The sequence below is a fragment of the Pseudovirgaria hyperparasitica genome, assembly GCF_010093815.1.
Source record: "Pseudovirgaria hyperparasitica strain CBS 121739 unplaced genomic scaffold EJ05scaffold_4, whole genome shotgun sequence".
Taxonomy (NCBI): Eukaryota; Fungi; Ascomycota; class Dothideomycetes; order Acrospermales; family Acrospermaceae; genus Pseudovirgaria; species Pseudovirgaria hyperparasitica.
The window spans coordinates 738126-758076 of NW_022985552.1; the positions used below are offsets into that span (position 1 = coordinate 738126).

At 51.0% G+C, this 19951-nt stretch overlaps 7 protein-coding genes across 7 annotated transcripts; 3 read left to right on the plus strand and 4 right to left on the minus strand.

The window, feature by feature from the left end:
• Positions 1–1214: 1214 nt before the first annotated feature.
• Positions 1215–3300, minus strand: EJ05DRAFT_435911 (phosphoenolpyruvate carboxykinase [ATP]; the record flags this gene model as incomplete). Its single annotated transcript, XM_033741716.1, has 4 exons — positions 1215–2585; positions 2865–3065; positions 3120–3195; positions 3251–3300. The coding sequence occupies 4 exons, from the start codon at positions 3298–3300 to the stop codon at positions 1215–1217; spliced, it is 1698 nt and encodes a 565-aa protein (XP_033602756.1).
• Positions 3301–4898: 1598 nt separating this feature from the next.
• EJ05DRAFT_536436 (uncharacterized protein) lies at positions 4899–6286 on the plus strand (the record flags this gene model as incomplete). The annotated part of the gene is made up of 4 exons (XM_033749313.1): positions 4899–4931; positions 5307–5507; positions 5675–5732; positions 5984–6286. The coding sequence occupies 4 exons, from the start codon at positions 4899–4901 to the stop codon at positions 6178–6180; spliced, it is 489 nt and encodes a 162-aa protein (XP_033602757.1). The 3' UTR covers positions 6181–6286.
• Positions 6287–6843: 557 nt separating this feature from the next.
• EJ05DRAFT_484053 (uncharacterized protein) lies at positions 6844–7206 on the minus strand (the record flags this gene model as incomplete). The annotated part of the gene is made up of 1 exon (XM_033745308.1): positions 6844–7206. The coding sequence occupies one exon, from the start codon at positions 7204–7206 to the stop codon at positions 6844–6846; it is 363 nt and encodes a 120-aa protein (XP_033602758.1).
• A 1119-nt stretch (positions 7207–8325) lies between these two features.
• On the plus strand, positions 8326–9235 carry EJ05DRAFT_508858 (uncharacterized protein; the record flags this gene model as incomplete). The annotated part of the gene is made up of 2 exons (XM_033748047.1): positions 8326–8540; positions 8598–9235. The coding sequence occupies 2 exons, from the start codon at positions 8326–8328 to the stop codon at positions 8908–8910; spliced, it is 528 nt and encodes a 175-aa protein (XP_033602759.1). The 3' UTR covers positions 8911–9235.
• A 686-nt stretch (positions 9236–9921) lies between these two features.
• Positions 9922–11791, minus strand: EJ05DRAFT_279319 (uncharacterized protein). Its single transcript, XM_033740423.1, has one exon. The coding sequence runs from the start codon at positions 11656–11658 to the stop codon at positions 10006–10008; it is 1653 nt and encodes a 550-aa protein (XP_033602760.1). The 5' UTR covers positions 11659–11791; the 3' UTR covers positions 9922–10005.
• A 4939-nt stretch (positions 11792–16730) lies between these two features.
• EJ05DRAFT_279398 (uncharacterized protein) lies at positions 16731–17338 on the plus strand. The gene has a single exon (XM_033740427.1). It carries the CDS (start codon positions 16860–16862, stop codon positions 17190–17192), a length of 333 nt encoding a protein of 110 aa, XP_033602761.1. The 5' UTR covers positions 16731–16859; the 3' UTR covers positions 17193–17338.
• Positions 17339–19863, minus strand: EJ05DRAFT_279397 (uncharacterized protein). Its single transcript, XM_033740426.1, has one exon. It carries the CDS (start codon positions 19603–19605, stop codon positions 17485–17487), a length of 2121 nt encoding a protein of 706 aa, XP_033602762.1. The 5' UTR covers positions 19606–19863; the 3' UTR covers positions 17339–17484.
• Positions 19864–19951: the final 88 nt, after the last annotated feature.

Here is a 19951-nt window from a genome sequence, read left to right on the forward strand (position 1 = left end):
ATGACTCGTAGTTAAGAGCATCGACAAGGCTCAACTAAGAATGAGCCAAATCTCAAAGAAAGATGAATTAGTTCATTCTCTGCAAGAGGTCAACCTTACAGAGTGATTGAATGGCGCACTCTAGCTCGTAAGAAGAAGTGCAGGGTATCAAAGAGCTTGACACCACCACAAATTTCCGCTTAGAAACAGTCACGGCAGGCGCAGTTAATCACGGGACCTCGCGTGTCACGACCGACCGCGTGGTAAGGTAAAAACTCACTTCTCTATTCTTGGCAGGTACGCACGTCGGATGCATCGTAGACGGCCCGTGCAACTTGTACACCCAACGAACACCATCCGGATTGATATTGAATTAAGCCACGATTTCTTTCAGCCTTCCAGACCTAGTATACCACACGCACAAGCTGTAACAATCATCACGAATCATCAACAGGGAGTTAAGTAAACTCATCACGTAATCATTATCCTAGTATGTCGACATGATTACCACCACCATCATAATCACCACAGCCAAGTTTGATATACCCCCCCCAAAAGCGCCACCAGTTAACATGTTTAATTCGCCAAGTTCAATTCCCCCCAGAACAGGCGCTCGCGTAGGACCTCTAGTCTTGTTCAGAATATGCAACAAGATCGAGGGTATCCATAATGATGACAAGGAAAAAAGCGTTCGTATCCAAATAAAGTCCAGTGACTGACAGACTGTATAACAATGTAGAAATGGGTTGGCCTTTGCATGCGTCTAAAAGCAAAACAATCGCTCTAGATGATGAAGGCCTTCATGATGGCCTTATGCAGTAGAATTCAAAGCGCGTTGGGTGTAATTAACCATCTGCCATGCATTAGCGACGACTCCTGACGGGAATTGCATGTGCGCATATATCCCTAGGAAGAATTTTCCGGCACAACTTGGATTTCGGGCTTGGCTCCGAGTGGTTCAATCTTCGTCACTCCGGCCTGTCCAGACGTGTCTTTGGTTTCTGACTTGACTTCAAGTTCTGACTTGGCTTCAGATTCTGACTTGGGTTCGGGCTCTGACTTGACTTCAGGCTCTGACTTGGCTTCAAGCTCTGACTTGGCTTCAGGCTCTGACTTGACTTCAGGCTCTGATTTGACTACAGGTTCCGACTTGGCTTCGGGTTCCGGCTTGGCATCCGAGACTGGTTTGGATACTGGCTTCGATTCTACTCCGACATCCTGTGATCAATTAGCGCCTACCCTGGAGAACATAGCAAAGACACAAAGCTTACCTGAGGAGCAGCGGCGAGAACCTCTGGGGTAGCTTGATCTGCGAACTTTTGGAAGTTCTCAACGAAGAGCTTGCCAAGCTTGGTGACCTCCTCCTTGAAATCAGTAGTACCGACCCAGCCCTTGGCGGGATTCAGAAGCTCGTCCGGAACGTTGGGGCATGTCTTTGGCACAGAGAGGTTGAAGGTCTCGTACGTCTCGTATTCCTGCTTAGCCAGCTCGCCGTTGTGGATAGCATCGAGGATAGCACGAGTGTATTTGAGAGGACAACGCTTGCCACCAGTAGCAGCACCAGCACCGACCCAGCCAGTGTTGAGCAACCACGCATCAGCCTTGTGCTCAGTGATCTTGTCTGCCAACATCTTGGCATACCGCATGGGATGGAGCGCAAGGAAGGGTTGAGCGAAGCAGGAGGAAAAGGTTGCTTGAGGTTCCGTAACTCCTTCTTCCGTACCGGCCATCTTGGAGGTATATCCGGAAATGAAATGGTACATAACCTGCTCACGGTTGAGCTTGGAGATAGGTGGAAGGACACCTCGAGCGTCGCAAGTGAGCAGCACAATGTTAGTTGGGTGGTTGTCGCTGATGCAAGGAATCTTAGCGTTGTCGATGAACTCAATTGGGTATGCGCAACGGGTGTTCTCTGTGAGAGCATCGTCGTCGTAGTCGACAACACGGCTTGTGGGGTCAAACACACAGTTCTCGAGAATGGCACCGAACTTGATGGAGTTGAAGATATCGGGTTCTTTCTCAGCGGACAGACCAATACACTTGGCGTAACAGCCACCTTCGATGTTGAAGACACCAGTATCACTCCAACAATGCTCGTCGTCACCAATCAGCATGCGCTTGGGATCAGCGGATAGTGTAGTCTTGCCAGTACCAGAAAGACCGAAGAAAACGGTAACGTCTCCGTCCTTGCCCTGGTTGGCAGAAGAGTGGAGAGTCAAGACGTTGTGCTTAACAGGCATCTCGTAGAAGAGAACAGTGAAAATACCCTTCTTCATCTCTCCGGCGTACTCAGTACCAAGGATGACCATCTCCTTCTCGGCGAAATTGATGGCAACAGAGGTTGCTGAAGTCATACCAAGGGTATATCTGTTTGCCGGGAAGGCACCGGCGTTGTAGATGACATAGTCAGGGTGGAAGTGCTCGAGTTCCTCAGGTTTCGGACGGATAAGCATGTTGCGCATGAAGAGAGCATGGTAGGCACGAGCAGCCACGACACGGACCTTGATCCGGTAGCGTGGATCCCATCCGGCGAAACCATCGATAACGTAGATACGGGAACGAGTGTTGAGGTAGTCGACGGCACGTTCACGATTGATCTTCCAGACCTGTAGAAATGGGATGTCAGCACGTGATACATCCAACTAAACCTCCAACCGCCAAGAAGGCCCGGCCGGAGCTGGGGGGGTAGACCGGCAGCCCCGCAGCAGCCCACAAGCCACGCGGGCCAGAGCAGAGACGCCAATCAGTCATATGCAGTGACTGGGATAGCGCCCTCGGTATCGGCAACAAAACACCTGCATGACGTCTGGCTGGTGGTGCGCGTTTCCTGCCACAGCTCTTGCTCCGCCTCTGACCACGCGACATGATCAATTGATTGCACTTACATCTGGAGAAATTGGCTTATTTACGGGTCCCCACCAAACATCGTCTTTAGATGTGGCTTCCTCGACAATACGTTTGTCCGATGGTGATCGTCCGGTCTTCGCGCCAGAATATGCGGATAGAGCTCCGGTAGACGTGATGGCGGAACCGGTTTCGTAGACAAGTGCGTCTTCGTAGAGAGCAGATACGGCAGGATTTGCGACCTGGAGTTGCAGTAAGCATTATGTGGTGCAGCATTGGAAGGTTGGGTAGCGTACAATCTTGACGTGATCGTAGTCAATGTGAGCCTTTTCGTGAAGCTCCTCTTCTATTTCAGTGTGCTCATGGTGAGGCCTGTGCATCTACCGTCAGCCTTGGAGAGAGGAATTGGAGATGGTGAAGGTCATACTGGATACCGTGCGGGTGAAGGGCGGTCTTGTTAACGTTTTGTGACAACATTGTAATGGTTGATTCAGGGTGAAAGGTGGCGTTTCGAAAGAATTCAAGATCAAAGGGACGGTGTTGATTTTGGGAGGAGTGGAGAGTGGAGAACGGGTGAAGCAAACGGGAAGAAGGATAGCAATTAGAAACGACGATGAGGGGACCGAGGGCCTTTAAAGGTTGAGCGATTTTCGAATAGCTCGGTATGATGAGTTTGGAGAAGAGGTAGTATCCACTAATAGATCGGGACAGCCATCGGCGAGGCGTATGCTGCTGGATGATGTTTAGACGTGGATGTGATAGAACTGGCCGGTTTGCCCCGATCGGCAAGGGGCGATTTGGGAATCGGAAACTAACAGCTGCGAGCGGGCCTGCAGGAAGAAGTCGGGTGAGTTTGAGGCTTTGCCGGCCCACCGAGTGCAGTTGCAGTGGCCGTCTATGTATTATTATTATTGTTCTGCTGACCGGGGCTGCTGATGGAGACAGTGGAGCAGCTGCTATGGGATTTCTATAGTACATTGGGTATCCAAAGCTGCGTCGAATGGCCATGGATATATGACAATCAGTCGTGGTAGGTAGCTCAAATCCAATTGTGACGGAAGCGGCAGTATCGTGAGTATGACGAAGCACTAACAATTAGCCACGAGCATGAGCATCAACTCGACGTCTGCCGGACACATGGAGACGCAGCCAGGTCCAGGGGCCAAGGTCCAAGGTAAAGCTCGGCTGTAGCGCATAAAGTGAGTCTCTCTCTCTCTCTCTTGCACGAGGACACGCAAAGAAGAGAGTAAATGAAAGGACAACGTCTCTTGTCTCTCTATCCTGCGCACAGGATAGTCCCCAGTCTGGGCTTCTTCTGTTCGCAGGAAACAGATGAGATCGAGGTTCTGGACAAAGCTCGCGTGAGAAGGTCAATGCCCTCAACTCCACCAATGCCAACCGGCAGGATTGCAGGTGGAGGGGACGAGGGGCTGCGGGGCTGTGCCTTGTTCGGCCCAACGCTACTCGGCTCACCGCAACGGCTGTTCCTCTCGTCTCGTGTCTTATACCTTGATAACAAGAGTTCAGTGGCCCGAAGTGACTGTTTTATCCAATTCTGATGGAGCGGGAGACGCTCAGGCAACGTGAGATGCAGGTGATGGAAATGCTGGAGTTCAATAGTTGGCGAGACGGGCGATTGTAGTTGGAATGCACAGATCGTTTAGTCGCTCGGGAATAGTCAGTGGATCGTCAAGAAGACAACGACCGGCATAAATATACAGCTTTAACTGAATATCTCGTATCTTAACAATTACGGTCTACACCTACACTTCGCTGAACGACGTCAACGTTTTATACATAGTACAGTACAATAGTCAATCACTAGTTATGGCGTTGACCCTTCCCCGCATTTTCGCTTGTTCTTGGCTCTCAATGCATTGCAATGCCGCTGTTATGTAACTACCCGCCTCTCCTCGTTCAGGCGAGAGCGTGTATCACGAGACAGAGTCTATAGATCAGGTATGATTATAAGGACGCAGTTAATATCTTACAATGCTGCAGCAAGTACGATGAACCTGTACAGCCCTAAGCATTCCCGGCCGAGAGAGCGTGCCAACTAGATGACGCTGCATGTCATGCCTAAACCAGCCAAGCGTCAGATTATCGCTGTGTGTGGACCGGTGCTGAGGACTGGTGCGCAGGTGCAGGTGCAGGAACGCCAACGCCTTTCCGATATTTCCCTACGCTCCCAGCTTCAGCCGACCTCCTTTCACCCAATCACAGTGCTCACAATCATTCGAAATACGGCCAAAAGGTCCAGTCACGGATACATTTTGGCCTCCAGACATCCAACTGCATTGTTGTTCAAGCGCCTCTCCGACCATCACCAGGGAGGCAACCAACGGGATGGTCCCTATCGTGAGGTCTTCTCTACCGTTAAATCGCGCATATCTTCCCGTGGCATCTGACGCTGAAGCTCGGCGGTCGTTGTCCGCCTTTGGCATGTGCGAGGCCAGCGGTGCGAGTCAGCCTTTGTCATTTAGGATCGTGAGATCGCTGGCATTACTAAGTGCGTGCTTGAGGCTGAGATTGAGCGCATTTTGTCTCGGGACCAGAATGCAGATAATCAACGCAACAACTCTTCGAGCACAGAGCTCCATGAGGACATCGCTTTGAGGACAACTCCAGTCTCTCTCTACATGATGCTCTTCATTACATTATATTCGACGAGTGTCATCTTCGAGGTAGGAACAAACATCCAGGCCCACGGATCGTCCCGCCTCCGCATGCTGGGGGCAGAGATACAGTAGCTCACATCCTGCCACCAGGAGGCCTTACAATGCCAAACTCTCAAACAGATCACACGTCAAACAACACTCACTAATCGTGTTTGCACTTATAAGTATCTCAGCAAAATACTTTCAACGATGACAACATCCGTATAGTCTGTAAATTCAACAATGCTGTCTGTGAGTTGACCGGGCAACTGCGAATCTGGATGCTGCATCAACAGAAAGCAAGCTATCGCGTGACCAACTCAACTATTCGCAAGACATTTTCCAAAGAAAGCGCATTCGTGTCAAATGCAAAGTGAAACACAGTATATTGTACCATCAGGTTATAGGTACTAGAATTCTCAGCAGACTATAGAACCCGACATGTGCAGAGCGTAGTTATGCCTCGCTGCAAAGAACACCATTGAGTGATGATGGATGAACAGGTGCCAGAGCACAGGCAGCACGACCTCGTGGACGACGCGTGGAGAGTCTTGGCTACGTGACGGAGGTTATCTTTCTGATCTTGAAATGTCCGAATATGGATGTCGCATGGCTTGACCGTCTTGGCGCGTTTAACCTGCAGGTCTCTTTGACACGGGCATTCAATGTTATTGAAGGCACTAAACATGGGCTGAGGTAAAGACAACAACCGGAAAACAACACAAGCCATCACACAAAGGCACAGCAGCACAAGATAGATGCTCAGTGTCAATTGAAAAATCAGACTACTTTGTGAGCAATCGAACAGCTACATACATACTTTCACATTCCATTCCACCACAACAAGATCCCGCGGCTCGGACTGGGGAATAAAAAATAAAAAGTGACCAAGCCGCTCACCGTACAGGTATCCACCTCACCTCAAAATGCCAAATAAGGGATTGAAAGAGGATTGAAAGAGTTAAAAGGGGTAAAAGTGTGGTATCTCAACAAACGGCCATGACATGCGTGACGACGTGAATCGGCAACTCTGTGGAACTCCGGCGCTTAGATAGAAAGGGGGCGTGAAAAACGCGCGACGTGAAGAGACAAGATAGAAAGAAGAAGCCCTGACTACAATGTCCACCGCCGCGCAATCGTAAAAGTGGTTTAAAAAAAGAGAGAGAGAAATCCGTCCTAGTGAAACTCTTATCCACCGTAGATGGTTTTATGAGGACACCCAGGCCAATGCGCAAGTTGCGAGGTATGAGTTAGAGTTGTGTGTGTGTGAAGATGCTCTGCAACGTGTGGTGTAATATTGACGTTGAATGGTAGCGCGTAAAGTCCAGCTCGCTTTTCAGATGATTTGAAGCGCGGAGCAAGCCTATAGCGCGAGCATTGCCAGGACTACGGCACCCACTGCAACAGCCGGAGCTTGTAGTGCGACAGCGGCACCCTGTGAACCAGTTGGCGCAGGAGCTGATGAACCATTTGGCTCGCCGGAAGTAGGGGTGTGCATTGTTGAGTTGCTGCCGTGCGAGGGAATGATGGTCTCGATGGTGGTAACGGGAGTGGTGATTGGAGTGGCTGGAGGAGTGCCAGTCATGGTCTGCGTGACGACGCGGAAGACGGTCTTGGTGACATAGTAAGTGGAGTAGTCGTCAGCGGGAGGGGTGTTGTTGGCAGCGACAAAGGCGGAGAGGAAGAGGAGGAGGGATGCGACGATCTGGCTGAAGGAGGAGCGCATTTTGAGTTTTTGGTTATCCGGAGATTTGATTCTTGATAGGAGAGATCGGAGGAAGCTGAAAAGCTGGAGATGCGACTACTGCGACGTTGCAAGTGGTGCTTTGGTGCAGAGAATGCGACGATAGGATGTCTTGTAGTGATATCGATGCGCGCGATCGTGCGAATGCTTGAAGAGCAGATCTAGCGATTTTCTAGAAGGACGACAGGGTATGTCTTTTGGGTCTTTGTTTGTATGGATGAATGAGCGAGACGGCGTAGGCCTTTGTAAGAATAGAGAACGTTGGTTGGATTTAAAAAGAGTGACAAAGGCAGAGAGCCAGTGAGATATTTTGCGTGTAGCAGAAATGTGGGTTTTGATGAGGCACAGGGAAGAAACGAGAGCAAGAAGAAGCAGAAGAAGAAGAGGAAAAGGGCAGGCATCCGGGGGATAGGGAAAATAGTAGAGCGGCCAGTTTGATTGCGGTCGTGCTGCAGAGGAATTAGCGGAGACGCCTTGTTTGTGTTATTTGGGGGGGAACTAACCTACCGGGGGGCAATTGGTTGTCTCATTTCCGCGTTCCTGACTAGAGTGTTACTTTAGGGGGGGTGAATCTAGCCTTGGGGGGTCCACAAGGCCACGCGCTAGGCTGGAGAAGCTATCTGGATCCCCAGAAGTCTCTGCGCATCACCCGCTAAATGTTACGATGCAGCGCCCCGAGAGACACAGCCCAAGCAGCCTGATAAGCCCCCAAAAGAGGCCCCGACCAGCGCCCAACAAGCCCCCGACATCGCCGCCAAGCACGCAGTAACTTTATGTCTGTCACCCCGTCCCAGGATGTGGAGGATCGCGATTGTACCTTGCAGACTTGCACCTGCCCTGCAGCCAACGGAGCAACACATGGATGAGCGGATGAGGAAAGGACGACAAGTCACGCACCGCACATTGGCCCCCTTCTCCCTGAATGACATTCTTCTACTTCTGGTTAAACACCTTGCCCCGTTGTTGCTCGAGAGACCTTTTCATGCTTCATACTGGGCCAGCCAGGTACAGTAAGTAGATGAGCGAGTCGCAACGACGCTATTGAAACCAAGACTTTTGACGTCTGGGGCTTGTTACCACTGTCCACTCACACCTCACCAGATGCCCCAAGATGACACGCGAAAGGAACACGCCCACCGCGTCCAGATCCTACATGGTACACAGCGCGACAAATCACAAGAGAACACATTCGTGCGACGTGGAATGGAAATCTTAAGGGACAAAGAACTCATCGAACTCATCAATCTCATCATCCATCATGGCTGTGCTCCAGATGCGCCAGTCAGTCTCGTCTATTCCAGGACCCAACTGATCTGGTGAGAGCAACGGCTCGAGCAGGGCGTGAAACACTCACAGACCCTGTCCAACCCCAGCTATCCAGGCCTGCCTGCCCTGTCGATGATGCAACCGGCGCCTCCACTCTGGTTGCCTCAGCTGCTGTTGTGCGTAGGTAATGATGACCTCCTTCTTCATGCTGCGCTGCTGCGGTCATCTCTTCGTGTTACTACGCCACCACCCACCACCCATCAATATTCGCGTCAACCCAAGCAACTCTTCTTCATCATCTCGCCTAAGCCGGCCATCTGCCCAGTGCCGTCGCAAGAATCCAGCCTTCAAGCGCATACCAAGCCCACCCTCCCCTTCGGCCAGCACGAGCACGAAATTGTCCAACGACTAGCCGCCTAAACCTAATCCTTTGGGAAGGACTCATGAAGCGATGGACATCCACGGTCCGTCTAATTTAATACGATCATACTAATCCAAGACCAGTTAAGCGTCAGGTACAGCTCGACCTCACTCGATGCGGATTGGCTGCGCAGCGTTTGCAACATCAGAGTTTTAAAATGAGAGCTCTTGCTGGTCGTGTTGCGTTACGAGTTTCGATTGTTCATCGGCTGTATGCTATTGAGGTATGTATGTGCTGCTTTGCCGGGGTGAGTGGTGAAACGTGTGATTGCCGAGACACCGGCTTTCTTGCTAGTCTACGACGTGTGCCGTTTGGAAAGAGGTGTTGTCAAGCGGAGCAGTCGTCAGTGAACATGCATCCTTCGTGAGTCCAAGATATCGTCGTGTGTTGTCACCCTTCAAGTAAGTTCAATAGAGTCACTGCATCTGACGTCGTCATACACACAGTGGACAAGACACAGTGGCCCTCTAGACACTCGCAACAACAATACTGTACCACCTTTCTAGATCTACAGACTACACATCACTCGATCAGTAGAATCTCATAACCCAGAGACGAGACTTCTCATGCAGCCAGCGGGCAATTCCGCCACTCCTTCTACCTCGATGTCAATATCTGATACTCATTCTCGCATATACAAACAATACAATACACGCAGATCATTATGCGTACAGAATATGGTTTCACGCGACGGTACCCATAACATGCCATGCATAATTCCACCGAGTGTGTGTGTGTGTATTGTGTCGTGTCGCGCACACTGTCAGATATCAATGATGCTCACCACCGCAGGTCAGCGGTCAGATTCTCGTAAGGTTACAATCCAGCAGGGCCAGAACCGATCCTGCATCATCATCATCTCATTAAGTTTAGTAGGAAGACCCCAGGAGTACGTGAGATTCCCGCAATATCGCTATACGCCATAAGTTATTATCCTGCGTGCTATTTTATCACACGCAGTCACCAAGTCACGTCTCGCGAGGGACCCTCGATCCAAGAAGTAGTATTCGCCCTGCCCATCACCCAAGAACCGCCCAACCGTCACATTACGTACCCTACCTTCCCTCCGTCCCTACTCTACTTCGCATAAGGCTTCAATCCTCCTCCACAACCTCCGTGCTCTCCCACATCCGCCGACATATCTCCTCTGCCTCACTCCTCACCGTGCCCCCATCACTCTCGAAGCTCCTTCTCCCATCTCCCTCTTCTTCCATCTCGTCCCGCTCCGTCCGTCCATTCATTCTACTCCGAGCACTACTAGTACTTGTCAAGTTCTTCTTCGTTGCCGTAGGTAGCTTGTCCAGCCGACCGAGCGCGTCTGCGAGTGGGTTCCTGTACCGATGCACGACGGTGTACTCCTTTGCGATATTCTCAAACAGCTTCAGTAGTCGGGGATCGACCCGCCCTTCGCTGTACCCTGTCGAGAAGTTGACGCCTGCGGTGAGCAGTTGAGGGCCACCGGTACGTGGTAGGATGACCGGTATGAGTTTCTGCGGCTCGACGTTTGAGGATGCGCGCTGGAGCCAGAGTTTCTGCTGTGTACGGCTGGGGTTGAGGTCGCTGGACGGGGTGTTCGTGCCCGAGCGCCGTGAGGTGGCGCGGCTGGACATTGTGCTTGTTGGTGTGGTCTCTCGTGTGTGTCTGTGTGCCATGTTTGGCTGTGACTTGTTGCGCCTCGGTGCGTGATGCTCTGCTTCTTGACTGTGTTCGGCGTCTTCTGCGGGTGTTAGGAAGTTGCTGTTGCGCGGAGTGCCTACGGAGCCATCTCCGTCCATAAAACGCGACACAAGATCCCGACCTGGTGTCTCGGCGAGTGTAGACCCTTGGCTTTGACTTAGTGTACGTGCATCATGTGAATCAGATAGGCCCGTTGCGGATGCTGATGCGAGCGATGTTTCGACTTTCGCTGTATTTGAGGCGGTACGGCGGAGGAGGCGTGACGTTATCATATCAGCGTCTGGGGGTCTGCTAGGGGTATAGGAGCTTGCGCCGTTGATCTGCTGGGCATCTACGACTTTGCGAGTTGCTTGCGCAAGTCCTTGCTGCGACTGTTTCCGGCTTCCTGTGGTTGGACTTGTAAACCCCTCCTCCTTCTGTGTCGCATGGGGATCTAGTATCACAGAGTTCGATCTTGTGTTTGAGCGGGTTGTGTTTGGTGATTGAGATGCGCTCTCTTCGGTCCAGGCATCCTCTTGTGTGTCGTCAGCGAGATCTGGATCATCGCCGATATCAAAGTGAACTGTCGGGTGGTCCGCCTCTCTAGAGGCGGGCCTCGACCTCCCTGGTTTCATGAGGGAACGCTTCGCCGGCGCGACCTCGCTCTTGCTAGGCTTGAGCATGTTCTTGCTAGATGAATTTCGCGGGAGATGGCCACTGGAATGATTCTTCCGTATCGGAGCTTGTGTTGTGTGTCGCACGATCCCCACCGTCGAAGCATTTCGCCTTACATTCGGTCGTTGTGATTCAGTCGGAGTCGAACCTCCTGAGAGGACACGTCTGTGACCCTTCGTAACCGCGCTCTCTGCTGCATGTGCCACTGCCTGCTTGCCCAGTTTGTTCAGATTCTTGCCGAAAGAGAGGTTACGCTGGCCCAGTCGAACGTGCTTCTGCGCTTTGTGAGATCGATGCTGGTGAGGAGTTTCGGTAGGAGACTGTAGGAGGGTTGCGGCCGATGAAGCTGAGGAGGTTCGAGTGGTCATGGACGGCCGCTTCGTATGCGGAGGTGAGCCTTGATGTGAGGAGGGCATTTTGCTTATTACTAGGGATCCAGTAGGCCGGTCTATGCGAGATTGTGGCGCCTGCTCGGTGATCGCAAGAAACGTAACAGATCTCGTTGGGTGGGCTGGGTGCTTGGACTACCCTGCAGTGCGGCAAGCTGCAGATCCTTGGCTCCGGCCTATTCCTCTCTGAGGACGTGTCGGAGTCGGGGTGGTATGGGGTAGAGTGTAGGTTCGTGAAGCTGTAGCGAAATCGATTGCCAGCAGAAGGTCTTTCCGGTGACTGAGGGTGAGGATGCGGAGTGAAGTCGGAATCTGGGAGAGACTTTTAACCTTAGGGCGGACGGGAGCTGCGAGGACGGGAAGGTCATCGGTCGGTCGCCTTCCCCACCTTGCGCGCTGGCTGCTGCTACTCAGGTGGCTAGAGCCGGAAACTGACGATTTATTTACTACTGCCCTGATTGCAACACCAGAATTCCCGGAAGCGGGAGGAATGCCGGCCCTATCCGACTACGGTCCTGGCTCTGCTGGTCCAATATGCGTGGAACATGGGGCATCTGCATCGCTTTCTTTCCTCGACCTTGTTCGCAGTATGCCGGCTGTTCAAAATCGCTCACTTGTCTTGGTAGCGGTCCTCTTCATGGGTTTCACTCTCCTGCTATTTCGCCCTTTCTCTTCACGCTGCATCGTGTTCCCGAGTTTTCCTCATCTCCTAAGATGCCGTGCCTATACAACGAGTAACCTACATTCTCCTGTTGCGCTGACTGGACGGCCCTCTGCTTGACTCGATTCCCCTTGCCTCATGATCCCTTGTCTGTCTCCCAGGTATGTCGTTTTAGGGTCTGTAACATGCGATTCCTGAGTCAATGATGAAGTAGCGTTCCTGTACGTCGCTTTCTGGAGTCGTAATGTCCTAGCATCTGTGTTAGCGTCCATTCAAGCACTTTATAGAAGTCTATTCAGGTACATGATGTGGGTCATCTGAACATTCAACACTAGCCATATAGACCCGAATATGAGCTTGTTGATCACGGCAAAAACACCTTGTCGGACATTGTGTATCAGACTATTCTACCCTCTTAGGCAGTACGACTGTAACATCTTATAATGGGTAGCAAGACCTTAAGCCTGCTCAAGCAAAAGAATCGCAATATCACGTTAGTCATATGTGGGTGGTATGCCTTCCACTATCACAAGTTGCTATAGCCTGATTCAACACATGGATATTTGACTTGCTTACTATTGTACGTGAGCTATTTAGTGAGAATCGCAATATAGAAAAGAATTTTTGGCAGGTTTCTAAAGACACAGAACAGCTAATACACAAAGATCGCAGTTGACAAGCGCCTTACAATGAGTCTTTTATCCAATTTTGCGGATACCACGCGGGAAATGTGCCAGACCTAGAGAACCTCTACTGCCCTGGCATCATGATAGTATCATATCACGTTCTAAACGCTTTATCACCGATGATATCTTCTAGAAGTAGAACACCCGGAATCGCGAAGTCGTGTCATCATCGAGTACCTATGGTGTTTTCAACGACATATCTCAGCAAGAACTACAATTTAGTGAAAAGTCTATCAAAATCGCGGTCTTCAATACAGCAAAGAACTACCAGATCATTGGCAGCCTACCATGAAACTGGCTGGATGACTAGCATCGAATAAGGATCCCTTACTGGTCACAGATAAACATCTATCCACCCAACGCAATCAGCTCTCGATTCCTCCATTAGACATCGAAAACCCTCCTCCCCTGGCCCTCTCTATCATGTAATCACGGATCAGCCACTATGATTACCGCCATGTCAAACACATCGAGCAGCAGATACTCAAGGATCGATAAAACCAAGCCTGCCTCATCCATCGTTGTCAACATTCAACCCTTCTACTGGCTATCAAGAACATCGAACCCTGGCATGCTTAATATCACCATCTTGCCACCACTGTATCACAGTCACGGACACGATGAACAGATCAAACTCGAAATCACTTTTGATTGGAAAATAAAAGCCGGCCAGATAGCAGCGGCCAGCCTCTAAGCCCTCTGATGGGCAATGAACAACCTCCACCCCCGCCCAACCGGGCCCTCACTCCTCCTCACTCTCCTCCCCCCTCGTCAACCGCACAAACGTGCGCACCCGCCGCAAAACCTTCTCCCCCCTTCCCCTCTCCCTCTCCTCCGCCCTCTCGGCCGCCTTCCTCGCCTCCTCCGCCTCCTTCTCCGGGTTCCGCATCCCATCGACACACCCAAACGACTCGTCCGAGTCCACCTTCCTCAGCGCCCGACGGCCCGAGTTCGGCTTGCTGCTCGCAAGCGCCTCAGAGAGGTTCAGCTTGGAGGCGCCGAACTCGAGTCGTTGGAGCCTCGGTGTGGACTCCTCGCGCGTGAGAGCACGCCGGGTGGCAGGACGCGGGCCGGGCCCAGAAGCGGAGGCGGCGAGTTCGGCGGCAAAGTAGTCTGCCGAGATGCTGGCTGCTCCTGGGGAGCGGCGAGCGAGCGTCTTGAAGCGCAGGTTAGCAGGGCTTGCAACAGAGCGTAGGTCCGAGAGGACGGAGCGTGAGCGGGAGAGAATGCGGCCGATACTGCCTTTTCTGCTTACCTGGTGCGAGAGAACTTCGACGTTCTCTGGTCTGGCAGGAGCAGATGGTGTCTGGTGCGAGGGAATCTCCCAGGTGCCTTGTTGCTGGTAGGGGGATGGGGTGGTGAAGCTCAGCTGCGCTGGCTTCTGGTCGACGCTGCCTTGCTGGGGCTTGTTCGATTGCTCAGAGAAACTTCTCTGTTGCGAGATGGATGATGGTGGTGGTGCGTGCGACCCTGACCTTGGATTGGTCGAAGGGTATGGCTGAGGTCTGTTCAGAAGATCAATGGTAGGGTGAGCGTATGGCTTCTGCTGAGCCTTTGCGGAAGAGCTGAAGGGTGGAACATGAGGCTTGGACCGTGTCGTCCGTGGCGTGTCTGCTAAATGACTATACGGCTTCTGCTGAGTTTGCTGCGCTGATCGGAACGAGTGAGCATGAGGAGCTTGCTCGATGTAGGGAGAGTGCTTTTGCTGCTGCTTGAAGCTAGTCTGCTGATGGTAGGGGGAGCTGATAGGAGAACTCGGAAAGCTAGACTGTTGTGTCTGCGGTGACATGAAAGGCGACGAGTAAGAGGAAGGACTCCATCCGGATTCGTTGGAGGTTGTACTGATAGGTGACTGCATAGATGATCCTATTGGACTACCATGAATTGGATCCAGATGCTCACGGGGACGTGAGATGCTGTCCTTCTTCACCGTTTTCGGTGTTGGTCTGACGGTCGAGTTCAGAAACTGGTGAACAGCCTCTATCTGAAGCGCATTTGGACGTTCTGGACGTGGTGGAGCTGGACCTGACCTCAACGGCAACGGCGGAGGAGAAGGCGATTTTTCGGTCTTGTCATCGTCGTCCTCTGAAGAATCTAATCCGAGTTAACTGAATGCCACCTTTTCAACGAAAGGAACGTACTACTGTGACGTCGCTGCTGTCCACGCTTGCGATCATCCTCCTTCGACTTCGATTTCGAAGTCTTGTTGCCGCCAAATGCACTACGAAATGCAAGCGCTGCGTCCATAGCGTAGCTATCAGCCATGTTGCAAAAATTTGCCGTTAGCTACACGGTTCTTGCTATCGAAGCTATCTGAACGTCTCAAAGGCAAATTGTTCGAGTCGTGATTGAGCTAGAACCTTGCGAACTGCAGTGAGCTTGTGGATACGACAGATCTGGGTGAAAAAGCTGAGAAGAAGTGACGTCCTGAGTGCGAGGAGCTTGAACAGCGATGCTGATCTGGGCTGGTTATCGATGGGTACAATGATGAAAATGATGAGGGAAAGCAGCCACAAACACCAAAGGCAAGAGATCAAGTGAGGTGTTGCGGTGTAAGCAAGAAACGGCGAGAAGAGCTCCATTTATAAGGAAATGACGCGACGTGAATCGGCGACTGAGCCCAGGGCAGCGCTCGAAGTGAATCTCAGGAAGCGGGGGAGTCATACGATAGCACGCATCCAAGTGATATGGAAGTGATCGGTGGGTTGTGGTGGTTTCGCAAGTCAAATAAACAGACGTGGCGCGGGGGACCTAGCGGTGAACAGTGTTATTTGCGGTTCAAGTAACCCCCTGGACAGCCCAGTCACCTTGACAGATCTTGTGAGCGCACCAGCTCGACTCACAGGAGTAAGTAGGTCTGAACGGAGCAGATCTTGCGCATAGCCAAGTGGCATCTCAAGAAACTTTCTTATAGATCTGCATTTTCCATTAATCATCATCAGCAAGAGACATACAAAGGTACACTGGCACGATTTACTACGCCCTATGCTCTATATAGGGCGAAGATTAGAGAGCTTGTATCGCCGTCAAGCTCGCCAACTTTGAACTAAGGTAACATGATGCAGTCAACTCCGGTCGTAAACTGTGGTAGCATCAAGCAAGCAGACGTTGCGCCAGGTAAATCTAAAGTCCAAACTTGATTGTCCCCCTATGCGTTTGGATTTTGGGACAATAGTGATTCGATTGGTCTTTTCGGTGCTTGGTCAGTGTGTATGTACCCTGAGTCGATCTTCTGCTTAGAGGTTTGACTGGGGGCATAGGGAAGAATGAATATAATCTCAGGGGGATGCGATCACAGCACTGCCTCCTGTGAGTAGTTAGCACATCTCGACGCATACATGCATCTCATCTCTCAAATGTATTGAGTAACCTTCGAAATCCAGTATACAATCGCCAATTCGTGTGTATTTCCAGCTCTCCACCCGTGTTACTTGAGACTAGCTTCTGCATAGTTGACCGAACAAATCAAAGACTGCTTCTTCTTGGGCACCTGTCATATGGTAGTGATGAGTTTATGATGTAAGCGCTCCTAGCTCACGTCCGAACATATATGTCCTTACCTATGTTTGGACGCAGAGCGCCCAATGATGTCAAATGGGTCAGCCTGTGGACACCCTGGATGATTTCGACCGAGAGATATATCGAATAGTTTGAAGTGTGCGAGACTTCAGTACTAACCTTCCTATTGCTTTCTTCCTGTCAAGGGTGGAAGACAAGGATTGAAGACACTTCTATACACGTGTGGGACATTGCGAACCATTGTTGATATATTGATCGCAGCTGTAGTTGATACCCCTATTCCTACATACATGAGGAGCACTGCTCGAGTATTCCTATCCAAATTCTTCAGAACAGAGGAGTGAACGTGGCTCTGGATGTAAATGGCTTCAACACCTGTCGTCGGCAGTGTAAAGTCCGACCAACCCGGCACGCTTTTCCAAAATGATTTTAGTCTGCGTCCGGGCGAGGCCACACAACACATAAATTTTCCCACGCTTCACCTCTTCACTTCTTCACCTCAACGTTTCTCGCTCGCACCGTCGCACCCCTATCAGAAGCAGGTCTGGAGCATAGCTCCGATGCTCGCGGCTCTTTATAATGTCTTTTATTTTTCCATCTTGAGCACGAGACACTTAGCAGCGTTCATCCTTGGCACAAGTAATGTACGTGTTCTTCAATCTCTTTCATTCTTGTCTTCCTGCAATGATGAATAGCCTCTTTCTATAAATTGTTTCAACCCCTTCTGATCTACCTTGATTAGAATTGTGCTTTTGACACACTGAAAATGACTTCCGCCTGATGTTCATACCTCTTAGCTCAGTACTGTCGCGCGCTAATAGCTATTTAGAACTAGGTGCGAATCCGCGAACGTAGAACTGCGAGCTCCTACGACGTCTATTGCATACAAAGCTCGTACATACATAGTCTGTCAGATGTTCGATAGAAATTCATCGTTTATCTCATTTTCGTGTCACTCTCGTGCTTTGTCTACAAACTTCCATACCCCTAACCTTCCTCTTCTTCATCACTGTCCAACGGCGGAGGGGCAGGTAAGCTCCAGAGACCCAGACTGGCTGGTGCCATGGAACAACGTCGACCCTTGTCAACTCCGAATTGTGAGTCCTCAACTAGCTCGATCGGAGGGGATGATAGTGGAGGTGGGAGTATTTGAATCGGAGATGAAGGTATGATCAGATCGGGCGGACGTGCAAGAGACTCTCCACTGTTTGCTGCAGTGCTTAGAGGCGGGACTTGTTGGGAAGAGTTGCATGTCACAGTTGTAGTGACAAGAGACTGCGTTGCTTGAGTGATGTCGATAGTCGTGGCTTGTGATGGGTATCTCATCGCGCGCTGTTTGAGATGTCTGCCTGCTTTCCGTTGACTGTAAGTCTTCATCTCTTCGTGCAATTGCGCTTCTGCCTGCGAGCTTCCGCTACCTTGGGATTGCTCCTGAACACTTCTGTTTTCCGAAACGGGCATACCCTTTTTCTCCGCGATGGGAAGCCGCGGTAAAGGATCTGGACCATGCCATGGGCAGGCAGGAGAATCTAGGTCAATGGAGTGAAGTTCTGACTCGTGGTGACAAGCAGCAGAAATATCTTGCACCTGTAATCCATACGTTGGTTTCGAACACGCAGTTGAAACACAGACCGGATTGGCCCTGGAACTTCCATTCTGTGACCCTTGCGTTTGTGCTAGCTTTGAGAGCCTGTCTCCGTCTTCCGATCCTACAATTGCATTACTATTGGAGCCCAGGTCTGCTTCAGAATCCTCATCCATCGTGACCAAGTTATGGCCTTGCGACTCATCTACAAGTTCTTCGTCTTGTGACGGTGGAATGACATTTCGGAACATGGTGCGCTTGTTGACTTGCGTACTGGTACTTGTTCGTTGGTTAGCCTTGGGAACCGCATCAACCATCTGCAGACTTTGCGGCGCAGGGGAAGAGACTGTGATATTGGCTGAGCTCAGAGGCTCATCTTTGATCTGAGTACTGCCACTAGAAGAGCCTGACGCAGAGTCCGCGAAGAGCACTCTTTGAGTTCTTCTGCTCTTTGAAGGAGTTTCCTGAACGATTTCTCGTACCCGTGCATTGACCGGCGAGTCGTAGAATCGATCTGTTCCTAGCGTTGTGATCGCAGAAGATGCTGGTGACTGCGAAGACGGAATTTCTCGTCGTTTAGATTTCTGCGGAGTAGCAAGTACATGGCCGGTGGAGTGCATAGATCGTCGTTTTTCGGGTGACACAATATTGGGATTAATGTTATCTTGATTCTGAGTGATTTGGGTAGCCAGTAAAGCTCGCCTTCGGGCATGTCTAATATCATCTGGTACTCGAAGAGCATCTTTTGAGGCCGGACTCCAGTCGGAAGCCATAGGTATGGCATCAGAGGCGACGCTGTGTGTATCGTCCTGAGTACCCAGCTCAACATCGGTGCCAGTGCCCTGTACGGCCCATTCATCCTGGTCCTCAGCGTCATTCATAGCCATTTCCTCATCGTCCGATGCAGGGACTTCTAGCATCTGCGTCAACGTGCGCTGCTTATGCCGTTGTAAACTATCTTTCTTCTTCCTCCGTGTGGCGGCAGAGCCTGCTGGGGTCACTGAACGGGCTGAAAGGACAGTATCCTCAGTCAGAAAGTCTTCCAGTTGAGTCAGGGTGCTTTGACTCCTAGAGGTATGCCTTCTTTCCATAGCATTACGGGAGGTGTCGCCGTGTGCACTGAAATCGTCATCGTCAGATGGGGTGGCTATAAGTCTAACTCGTCTTCGTCTTGGTCCTCGATTATTGCCTGCCCTTTGTCCGTCGTACACGGTTGGGCCAACAGCCGGCGTGGGACCATCAGTATCACCGAACAGCAATGTTCCTTCTCCCTCCTTTTCTTCGTCCCCTTCTTCTTCTTCCCCTTCTTCTTCTTCAGATTGCACTTCACGTCCATTCTCGAGCCATTGCGCCTGTGTCAAGGTCTTCTGTCTCTTCTTCTCCGGCGTTTCTGGAATAACCCTGCGTATGCTCCTTCGTTTCGGACGGAAGCGTCGTTGTCTCTTTACGGTGCCAGATTGGTATACCGTAGATGAAGAATTAAGTCGACGACGTTTGGAAGATTGAAGCCCTGCTTCTGACATGGCGTGTTTGGTCAACTTGTCGTCAAGCGGAGAGCTCTTGAACAAAAGACTTCGGACGAACACAGCATTTTCTCAATCTATGAGATCATAAGAGCAATATGCTTGGGAAACGGATTGTATCCTTTGCCATGTAGGCCAAACTGCTATCGACAATTGGCGTGATTGATGATTGAAGACGCGTTGTGTGTTTGGGCCACGCATTGGCGGTTGGACCAGGCCGGCCTAGGCGGCCCCAACGCACCGCCAGCTGTGACATCACTTCTCTGGCTCGTATAGTATAGTCCAGCACCCATTCATATAAGCTACTTATGTTCGACTTTGTACATTGATTTTCACATGATGGTTC